Source organism: Drosophila ananassae, chromosome 3R (genome assembly GCF_017639315.1).
Source record: "Drosophila ananassae strain 14024-0371.13 chromosome 3R, ASM1763931v2, whole genome shotgun sequence".
Lineage (NCBI taxonomy): Eukaryota > Metazoa > Arthropoda > Insecta > Diptera > Drosophilidae > Drosophila > Drosophila ananassae.
Window position 1 is genome coordinate 21442373 of NC_057930.1, and position 11841 is coordinate 21454213.

General features: G+C 37.8%; 2 protein-coding genes across 2 annotated transcripts; one reads left to right on the forward strand and one right to left on the reverse strand.

Annotated features, from left to right (window-relative positions):
- Window positions 1–5419: 5419 nt before the first annotated feature.
- On the forward strand, window positions 5420–7688 carry LOC6497368 (degenerin del-1). The gene is made up of 8 exons (XM_001962192.4): window positions 5420–6122; window positions 6295–6448; window positions 6499–6702; window positions 6760–6908; window positions 6970–7100; window positions 7158–7308; window positions 7364–7477; window positions 7536–7688. Exons 1-8 carry the CDS (start codon window positions 5889–5891, stop codon window positions 7686–7688), a joined length of 1290 nt encoding a protein of 429 aa, XP_001962228.1. The 5' UTR covers window positions 5420–5888.
- Window positions 7689–7745: 57 nt separating this feature from the next.
- LOC6498171 (protein yellow) lies at window positions 7746–11446 on the reverse strand. Its single transcript, XM_001962191.4, has 3 exons — window positions 11352–11446; window positions 9878–10158; window positions 7746–9015 (listed from the first exon to the last, which is right to left on the reverse strand). Exons 2-3 carry the CDS (start codon window positions 10140–10142, stop codon window positions 7919–7921), a joined length of 1362 nt encoding a protein of 453 aa, XP_001962227.1. The 5' UTR covers window positions 10143–10158; window positions 11352–11446; the 3' UTR covers window positions 7746–7918.
- Between the last annotated feature and the right edge of the window lie 395 nt (window positions 11447–11841).

An 11841-nucleotide genomic window follows, 5' to 3' on the forward strand; every position in this document is an offset into this window, starting at 1 on the left:
ACTTCAAAAAAAAAGTATTCGAGCGCCAGAAATAAGAAAAAGAAGAGCATCACACAAATAGCTACAAAGATACTTAAGATATAGATAGATAGCTAGAGAAATGCCAAATCAAATCAACGTTGTCGGCGTCCTTCAGAGCAATGCGAAAATCTTCGGCTTTCAATGCTAAAGCGGAATGTGTGTTGTACAAAAAGTATCTGGCAGATACAGATACAGATACAGATACAGATACGGCTGGCGATTGCATTATGAAACCCGTGTTCACCCGATTTGTCGGGCATTTATCAAAACGCTCATCCGCTGACAAAGAAAATTATGATAAATGCCAACCGAATTGAAATTCACCCCCAAGCCTCCCAAAAAAAAAAGAAAATCTGTCAAATACCGACACAAAAATTATTCATAATTTTCAACCAAATTACAAGATTTCAGAATGCAACAATTTTGGCACAACTAAGTCATAGCCAAAATGAATGTATGAGAAAAATTCAAAAAAATACTACACCCACTACTACTCAGAAAAGGATGCGAAAAATACTTTTCATAATGACTTGAAACGCTCAAAATATTTGAACATTAACAAACAACAAAATAACATTCAAAAAAAGTGCCTGAAAAAAACAAAAAGCAAATCTACAAACAAAAACCACATTCAAACATTTTTATGAATATTTATAGTTTTTGAAAAAGTTTCAGTTCTGCGTCCTCTTGAACACGATCTTTATTTTTTTCGGTGGGGACTCAGAGAGCTATCTGCTCCCAATTCTTTTCGCGCATATAAAATTATCATAATTCTTTGTTGGGCCTCTGGCAGATGTTTCTACGCTGAAACAAAATCTGTGACATTGGCGACAGGAATTGTCAGAAAAATAGGAGAAAGCCCAGCGCCGACCCAAAGATAAACTAGAAATCTTAACGTATTTATTTTTGTTATTTTAGGCAAGGCAATAAGTTAGCTTTTGGCTAAAATCTAATATACAGTTTAGTATTTATAAATAATAAACATTTAGTAGCCATAAATTATGGATGGTGGTGACTCGAAGCTCTTCTAGATTGTTCCCTAATGCAAAAATTCAACGGCTCTCAAATTTATTAAAGACAAAAAACACACAATTTTTGGTTTTGAGTCATTGACGCAAAGCAATTTTTGCATTTTAGTGTCAAGATGCTGAGATGCTGAAATGCTTCTTCTTGTTTATTTTGGCACTGGCGGCCTCCCTCGAATATTTTTTGGGGGATTGTTGGCGGGTTTGGGGCGGGTGGAGTGACAAAAAGGGGTTGTCTACACGAGGCAGCAACAATTATTGCTTGCAATGGGCTATTTCAAAGCTGCCGCCACATTGCAATGTGCGAACTGCGCCCCCAACACCTGCCCCATCGGCACCACCGAAAGGCGACGTCGCCAGCACCACCACCACCATCACTAAAATGAACTCAACCCATAGTCGCTGCCAAATGGAAGACACATTGAATGGCATTTTCGGAGACGGGCGGCGGGCTGGGATGTGGGGCGGACATGACACAAAACTCAGATCACAGGGAAGGCGTAAAAATCCCCATTTGCATGCGTGTTGAACCCCCAAGTCGGTTAGTGGATCATCAAGCAAATGGCTTTCCTATGCGAGTCCTACTCACATTCAAGACACATCATAAATCATGCCATTTCTAATAAAAACATTTATTTTTAAAACAATTAAGCTCAGACGTTGACCCATATTCGAAACATGGGATAAGCCTCTAAAGAAAATGCTTAGTATTTATTTTTTGTGTTTTTAAAATATAATAAATAGTTATTTAGAATGCCTTTAAGAAATTATTTTTGTTTAAAAATAATTTTATAAGGATATCCTACCTACATATATAGTACAAAATACTTTATATTTTATTCAAAAAAATAATGAAGAATTTTAATTTTTGAATATAACAAACTGCATTATATTCCCACAAGAACTAAAAGTTTGTTAGCCACTGTATATAGTGACAGTCTAGCTTAAAAGTTTCTATTTAAGAAAAACTAAAATAAAAAATATTGGTGGTACGAAAACCGCCCCATCAGTTTCGTTTAAAAAAGATATCAGTAACCCTGCCCGAAATTTTTTCTCAAATGGTATTCCCGAAAAATTCTAGACCTAAAGCAATTGGTACACATAGAATGAAAATATTTTAAAAACGGCAACCGTGACCAAAATACATACATATTCTATAGATAACTCTCGTCTAAATGCATTGGAAACCATCCAAATTGTCGATATAAAAATATCCATCGCCAGCCTGTCGCTTCCCCACCGATTCCCAATCCCTCTGACTCCCCCCAGATACCTCAGATCCCCGCGGAATCGTAAACCGCAATCCTCTATCGCTGATCACCGATCTTCGTGCACTCGGCGGCATCTATACATCGGGTGCACCAAACCGTAGCGTATGAGTCTTCCCATGCCCACACCCAATATAACCGAGAGATCTCTCTTAATTTCGCAAAAGACCCCCAAGGCGGGTGGTTGAAGTCGGCTGAGGAGGAGGTTGTCGACTGACGCCAGTGCCAGCGCCAGACCAGGCCAGGTTGCCAGGTAGCCCCCATGTGCCCATGCGCTTTCGGTAATGCCTGGCATGACAAATGAATGAATACTTCCTGCATTACGTGCCGGTTATATAACCAAAAATAACAAAATAAAATTCAAAAATTCTTTCCAAATTGAAATAAACGAAAAGAATACTTGACATTTGCACTTGCAGCTGTCAATCTCAGAGTTAATTTACATATAATAGGTATACTGAATATGGCCATAAATCTACTTTGTGTTTCTTTGTTTCCTGGGCTTAGGTGATGGATTATTTATTTGACAGAACAAAGGCTTAAAATCTGCAAAAATCCACTAAATAATAAAATTATTTACAATTTTTGCGCAGCACTAGTTTTAGGAAACTTATAGACTCCGGATATATCAGAATTCGAAAGTTAAATACAAGAAAAAAAATATCCAAAAGTAAACTCACAATTTGTCTTTTTTTATATTACATTTTGATTATTATTCATAATTTTTTATAATAATTTTATAACTTATAAGCTAAAAAGAAAGAGATATTTTAAGCAAAGAGGAGGGACTTTTTCCGAACTCCGAACTTTAAAGAATATATTATTTATGAGTTTCGGTTTCAGAAAGAATTATTCCGAGTGTATTTATAAAATGTTCAAATAATTTTGGAATAATAATATATCCCATATTTTAAGTTTATTTATAGACACATTACCAATGAGCTTCAAATTGTATCACATATTGGATCATAAATCTATAAATTTATAACGACTTTTCATAAAAACATAATGATATCATTTTTAAAAAGATCTTTCCATCCAAAGTTTAGATTCCAAACAAACATGTTATAGTAACACGAAAATAGTTTCCTACATTAAAGCCCAAGACTAAGATGTTTATTTATTCCATAAAATATTGTTGTTTGGATATTTTAACAATCTAAGAAACGGGAAACATTTTCCAGCCCTGAGATGGGTGTTGATGGGGACCCGTGTGGTCGAAAATGATTAATGGCTTTGGCTCAATTAAAAACCACACGCGCATAATGCAAATCCAATCTATGGTGGATATTTAGACATTTGCATAAACCCCGAATGCAATGTACAGCCAGTGCCATCTATCGTTTATTAATTAGGCAATCAAACCGAATCATTTAGTATTAGTCACTGATGTGTGGAGCATTAAAAATTATTTCTGTAAGCATTTGTCACCCAATTAAACCGACTGCAGTGCCAGTGCCCCTCTTCCCCTGACTATATGGCCCAGCCATCGTATTACTCAAGTGCGGCGGATGGCCATAATCGAAGTCTATATAGCGTCGAGACTTTTATTAATGATGAGTGAAAATGGGGAAATGAAAATAATTTCCATTATAAAAGTAGAAGGAGGAGCAGCAGCCACCCAGTGCCCCCACTACCAAAGCCACTGTGCGTAATATTTGCTATATAGTCTGATTAATCATGTACAGCATGGAAATGACTCAGTACCTGCCATGAATTTTTCAATTTTGTTTTTAGAAATTTATGAGCGACAGGAAAAATGTATTTTTAAAACATATTTCTTACTCCACAGACAACTATCTATGTATTTTTGGCATATATACCCATTTTCCATAGGTTTGAAATTATTAAGTTTGTAGGGATAGTTCAGGTAGAGTTCTTGAGTTATAGAATAAATATTCTTTATATATATTTGGTATATTTTCTATATACATGGATGGACTAATATACATAGATGTCGGCATACCTAGTGATTCTAAAAAACATTTCATATGCGTTTAATATAGCCGCCGCTGTGTTCTAAATTTAAAACGAAAGCTATTTAGTTGCGAAGAAGTTCAACACAAGCGAACATTCGACTAGCTCTACTCTGCAGTTTTTATTTAAAGGTGTATGTGTGTGTGTATCTGAGATTTACTAGATACACACACAAATCTAAAATATTTGAAAATCTAAAAATCTGAAAAATCAGAAAAGCACACAGCAATGTGTGACTGCGTCCTGGGCACTAACTATACGGATTGAAATGAACGAGCGCAGAACGCATACGCCGTGTGGTACGCGCACCAGCCAAACAGTCAGTCCGTCAACATATCTCACACATACAGATACATAACAGCATCTTCTGCCTTAGTATCTGTATCTCATCTCAGGAGTAAAGAAACAATTTTTTTTTTTTTGTTTTTTTGCTCGTGCTCGTCAGCACGTCCATGTCCAAGTTGTGTTGGTGTTTTCAACTCATGAAATGTTTCAATTTGTCTATTTTTAGTTGCAAGTTTCTTTTTGTTTATTAGTTCTCCTTTTTTTGTTTTTGTATGTATATTGTTGTTGCTGTTTTTGCCTTTTGACTTTCCGAGTATATACTATATATAACGAGTATATAGTGGATATATAGCAGTGGGTCGGTTTTGTTCTGATTTAACGTCACAACTGAGGAATGTCTCGGGCTTTTTCGGCCTCGTCTCCTCGATCTCACTGGATCGCATTGGATCCACCACGCATTGTTTGGCCTGCCTTTCATTTGTTTTTCTGCCCGAAAAGCTTCAACCATATATCTCGATCTGTTTATATAGTTTCTGATATATATTCTATTCCTTGGGTTAGGTACATACATACACATGTACATGCCTTGCTAATGGCCTGCGTATTTTCTAGGTGTTTTTGCATAGATTTAGCTTTGCCAGCCTCTAAGGTCAAATCTGGCCCGTGCGAGGTGCCTAGGTGATAGCTAAGGTATCGCCAAATGGGTCTTTATATAAGGATTTTATTTTTAAATAAGGTTTCTATTGTTTCTTTTTCTTAACTTACTAAATTGTCAAAGCAAATGGCAAATAGGAGTTTGAAATATAAAATAAAATAAAATAAAACCTATTCCCACAAAAATATAAACTACTTATCCATATCCATAATAAAAATTTCCACAGATTTCCAGCGCCTATGCAGCCAAAGGGGGGCAATGAACAAAATGAACATAAAACCAGAAATTGGTAACCATGGCGCTGATTTCAGCTGCAGATACAGATACTATAAATGCGCCAGATACCGTATCTATCTGCACTAGGGCGTAGACAATTATAAACAACATGTTTTGGTAATGTTACGCTTAGATTCGCCAGCATTCTGTAAACACCGGGTTCATCATGTTCTAGTATTCGCCGTCTCGTACTACCCATCGATGAGTCGTCTATGGGGCTTTATCGGGTCCCACTACGCTTCACCATGGTGCATAAATCAATATTAGGCTTATCTTGACCAACTGTGAGAATTTTCGCAGGCTGGCATTGAAAAAGATATTGGGCCTTGGTTGAAACTGAATCGGACCTCCAGTTCACTCGAGTTTCACTTTCTGCTCGCCATGGGTTACTGGTCGGAGACGCGAGCCTGGATCTTCCGGGATCCAGCCAAGCTCATCCGCTACGGAGTTCTCTTCGCCTGCTGCATCGTCGTCATTGTGCAGCTTTACGAGTGCTTTGCCAAGCTCTACAATCCGCCCATCTCCACCCACTCCTACTACAACCTGAATGACACAATTGAGATGCCAGCGGTTACCATATGCCGGGAGCCAGCCTACAGGGAGGATGTCCTCACGGTGAGTCGGTGCCAGATGGATTATCTAAATGGTCTTCGAAAGAGATTGTGTTCGATGGGTAACCAAAATGCCAAACGGTTAAGGAATTATCCTAAGAATTGGTTGAAAATTCATTAAATAGAGATATGAAAAAAAATATACATTTACCTAAAATTTTATATTATCTTTTTAGAACCTTTCGGGTGGCATGTGTCCTCATCCAAAATATGCCACCTGTTGGATAGATTATCCTTTTGGTGAAATTCCCTTATCAGAGTTCTTTGAGAATAGTACTTATGACATGTCAGACACGTTTATATATTACGGATTAAATGGACATGCGAATAGTAAGTTAATTTCTTAAATCTAGCCAGTTTTTAATATTTATTTCTATAAGATTTGGAAACGGATAGCAGTATGCACTTTTATATGGGACGCTGCACCACGTTGCGACCAAAGGAACCCTCCAAAAGGGTGTCCAAGTCCGTGGGCTATTCCATACTATTGGAGCACTCGAAGTCTGTCACATCCACCAGTGATGTCGATACAGGTTCTGTTGGTTGGCATGTGTTTATACACGAAAAAAAGGAGAATTTCACAGGTAAATGAATATGATTGCCAATGCCATTGAGGATGTAATGGATTTCATGATTTTTAGAAATAAATATGAGGGGTTCCGGTCGTGTGGAATATGTTTTTGTGAATGTCAACGAGGAAATTGAAATCAAACTACAAAGTCAATTCTTTTCGAATGTTCAGACTAGAGACGAGGCTTGTTCAAGTGAAGAGGGTTACAGTGATCTAAAAGTAACTACTACTACAATATTTTATTTTTTAAATTATAATATTGATTATTATTTTATTATAGTGCGGTGAACATTGCATTTGGCAGGACTTGTCGGATAATATGCATTGTTCAGGTCCTTGGATGCATGACATTCCCAATGAACCCTGCAATGATTCTGTTTCCATGAGAAGACTAATATCGGATTATAAATTGTATTAAAAATATTTTAAAAATTAAAATATATTAATTAATAATCTCTTCGTCCTCAGGGTGTACGAAAGTGAGGATGACTATGATTGCAATTGCATTCAGCCTTGCCAGTCGAGGATCTATACTACTTTCATACAAAGTCGCAAAACTTGGAACCAACCAGAGGCCAGAAGTCTAATCTACATATATTATACAACTAAACTGATATCGGTGGGAGTTCAATATAATACAACAAAGATTGATTAAACATTTTATTTGTTCACAGATGATTGAAGAGCGTCCCAGTTATGATACAACACAATTCATAGCAGATGTTGGAGGCTCCCTGGGTTTTCTTTTAGGTCTTTCGGTATTGGGCCTTATTGGAATTCTAGAACATGTAAGGATTTTCAACAAGAATATTAATAATATTTATGAATTTTAATACTTTTTTTCAGCTTACTTTATTTTTCTGCGGTGGCTTTATCAAAAAAATGCAGCAGAAAGAAAAGGGAAAAACTGCTAATTCCGAGGATGGTCAATCCCAGACCAGTGACGAGACTGTGGATATAGCCATTGTATATAAGGAGAAGAAAAAACCTAGATATTGAACTAAAGGACCAAGCTGGCTTGGCAACTTTTCAATATCATATTAAAAGAAAACACTATTCACATTCTTACATTTAATCAACATTACAAAATTACAGTTTTTTGCTTAGATCTAAAAAAATTAATTATAATACACAAGATGCACTCAAATAAATATTTCGTATTTTCGGAAAATCATTTAAATCCTCATAAAACGAATATATTTATTTCAAGTGTTTTTTGATTTGGGATCTTAAAGCCTAATACTCATCAGAACACTTAATGAAATTGTGATCAAGGAGCTGGCAAGCATTAGAGGTGCTCCAGAAGTTGTCTTTAGATTGATATTAGTATTGAGAATATCTGAGAACTTGTTGATCACATCCGGTAGCGGGGAAGTGCGAATTTCACAGGCTGTGTTTTTAACAGCCTCGTTAACATTTGCCATAAAAATACGGAAATTAATCGATCCGTAATACAATTCATCGTAAATAAATACTGGCAGTTTATTGGAAAGGACCCAGAGACGTTTCTGATCGTCCACCTTGATGTCACTGGGGAATATCAGCGTATCATTGCTCATGTAGATGCGACTCTGGGAGTTGTGGCCGAAATCTGTGGCAGTACGCCAGCAGGCCACCTCATTGAGATTCGGCAGGGCGTAAAAAAGTACACCTGTCTCCTGGTCCAAGAACTCGGCTCCGGCTTGGGTGTTGGGACCCCTTGAGCCCAGAACTTTGAATTCCCGATAGATTTCCGGAGAGGTGGCCAAGGTCTTGTTACGCAGGATTCCCGTATCTACCGAAAACTCCATGGTGGAGCACAGAGGATGGAAGTACAGAGTGGAGTAACCAGTTTCCAGGGGCTTGGACAAGGCCAGTCCGTAAAGACCATCATCCCACTGAAACTCAATGTCATTAATGCTGAAATTTCCGGCCATAGGATCGGGATGGAAGAAGTGATGCTGCACTCGCCACGACTCCTGGTCCTTCCACGAGTAAACCACCAGGCCAGGACTTCCCAGATCCGCTGCATAGGCATAGGTGTTCTCACAGTCCGCATCCTCGACCGCCAGGTTGGCAAAAAGCGATCCCATCTTGTATTGGCCAGCTGGTAGGATGTGACGCCTCAGGAGATCGTCGTTGTGGAGATCGTAGACCAGCAGTTGCGGTGCTCCATAGACCTTGGTCTGCTCCAATACTCCCGAGATCCTGGAGTCCAGAACCCAGAGACGTCCGCAACGATCTGCACGAACTCGGAAAGGGGAAACCAATTCCGGTTCCGTTTCCTGCAAACTATGAGCTTGCCAGCTGGGGAAGGGCTTCAGGGCGGGTTTATCGGTGGTGGTATCTATAAGAAAGAAATAAATATATTAAATTAACTGAATGTATACTGAAGGTATATATAAATGTTATTTATTCTAGAACAACCACATTTATTTGTTTCCATTTAACTTGACTCTCTTTTTGGTCATTTGCATTGGGTTTTTTGTTTCGTATGACGTTAATTGAGATCTCGACAATGTTTGGGTGCAAACTGGGTGACTGCTGATGAATAATAACAACACTCTGTTTACTTGGCTTGGAGCTGATCGGCTTGCTAATTAGCTGTGATTGAGTTGTGGTTATGACGAATGCCCACTCGCCTTGTAAGACATCGTTAAAAGGTAAAACAGCTTTATTAATGAAAAATGACTGTATTGATTCGGGAAAAACACAATTTAAAGGTTTTTTTATTTAAATAAGACAGAAACTATATGAAGATTCGATATTTAATATTTTTAAATAAATGAAGCAAGTTATTCAGTCTTTTTTAAAAAGTATTTACCCACTTTTATAACACTCTGTTTAAACCAATTCACACTTTTAACTTATTTAAAATGTTTACTTTTTCGTTTTACAGCCTCAAACCCCAAATAAACTTGAAATATATATCCAGTATGCACTGATCTGTGTTCTCGAGCAGCAGAATAATATGATAATTGCCGCTAGTGCGAAAGGAAACCCAATTGTTTGGATGGTCAAGTTAATCAGACAGTTCCGACATTTGCGGCGCTACCGAAACAATTGCTGAGATTTTAAATGTGAGACTCGAGATCTGGGGTTAGTTCTTGGCACACTTTGTGCAATGGCATACTTGCAATTAAGAGTCTACGTTGTACGTGTATACAAGCTGCCACAGCTGCAACAATGAGTTGCAAGTTGCAACTTACCATTAAGATCAAGGTAGGACAGCGTTGCAGGCACTCCGGTGCGCCATCTGGGCGTGGTGATAAATAGTCGATGTCCAGAGACTTCTAGGCCAAAAGGTATCACATTCGCCGGCTTGAATTCTCCTCTTTCGATGGCCGACCATCGCAGATCCTCGGTGTCGTACTTGAAGTCCATTTCCCGCCACTCGTAGGCCACCCGCAGATTATCATTTCCCAGGGCAGCAATCGCCCACAGCAGGAGCAGTCCCAGATTGGCACTCAACATGGCTTAAATCGATTAGCTGCAAAGCACAAAAATCAATTAATATTAGCTGGTATACTTGTTTAAGCTTCCGTTAAGCCGAAATGGCCTTGTCAAAGCCATAATCATAACGAGATGAGGCACTGGAAAAAACACGCTAAGCTTTTTGTTTTTTAACAAATATTTGAGTGAAAAGTAAGATATATAGCCCTATTTCTTTACTCTCTTTTAATAAATATTTCTTCAAGTGTTTAAATCTTATTCTTGTCACATGGTCCAGCCCCCATGGCCTTCTTGCTCTTGGAATGAGTCACAGTTTAGTGTTTTTGTCTCTCCGGCATATTTGAAAGTTGTCTGTGGGTTTGTTCTGACAAAGTTGCCAAACCACAAAGATATTTTTTTCTGGTTAAAAGCGAGTCTTGAGGTTTATTATCTAACCAAAAAGATCATTCAAATTTTAGCGGCATCTCAAGAAAGCTCTTTAGAATTTGAGTAGGGTTTGAATTTGATGTAAAAATAAATCTTTCCAAGAATCATGTTCACTTTTCCAATATTTAAACAATACCATAAAACAAATAGCCCATCAAAAACCTTTCTCCCTCTTCAGTGACTCGCAATAAAAGTTGTCTGGTACCTTTTCAGTTTTTGTTAGTTTATTTTTAGAGTATTTTGAAACTCATTGTATCTTCGTGGCTCAAACACTCGACTTCATCATCTAAATTCAAGTTGAGTCTCACCATTTGGCCATTAGCATTTCAATGGCCACTCTACCTGGCCAACATTCTCTTTCCATATGATTTTATTATTACTTATTTAATTTAAAAGTTATCAAAAAAGTAAACAAAATATCAAAATAAAATGTAAAAACGTGGGCGTGTCTACGTTAAAGTTTTCCTTAAACTGCAATCACTTTAGTTAATGACTTTTGAAACGGTTGGTATTTAGTGGATTTTGTTTTCCTATTTTAACAGGTTATTACTTAACACTTTATTTTTATTTGAATTTATTTTTGTTACACTTTTTTTTAGGCCAGGTGGGCGACAATTGTGAATGGGTTTTGTTCGCCAGTTATGCAAACCTTGTCACTTGGCTGACTTGCACGAAGTTCATTTGATCAAAGTTTGTGCCTTAAATCTTTTGTTTGACCCTGACTTCAGTTTTATGACCACACTGGCTATTTGATTTACCGGACAAATTTTAACAAAATGTCAATGGTTTGAATACTTAACACACCTTTTTGAAAATATTTCCAAAAACTTAACAACCGCAAAGACAACCGCCGCCGCCGAAGCTCAAAACGAAACTAAAAGTCATCTGAGCCGCCATTCAAGTCAACTTTTTCGTGGCAGATAGCGTGAGTGGTTTTCACTCACTCTCGTGGCGACTCTCTTGGAATTCGAACTGAACTTGAATTAGTCGGGTTAGTCAGATCGTCAAAACGGTTTAGCACTTCGAAAGCGAAGCGAAGTAATTTTTGGCACGCTTCCCTGGGCTAACCCACAATTACAATAAATATGCAGAGACTCCCACGCTAGATGGGGGATTATTCCAGCTATTATAATGCCCGAACTGTGGCCCTGCGATTGACAAGCCCCTGAAAAGACTCCCACAATTGGAAATAGAGGCCTACAACTGCTCATTAATAGCCGACTGACCCATAAATATTAAAAGATATCAGACCAGCCCCGAAGGTAGCTTGTAATTTCGAATTACATTTTTGTTC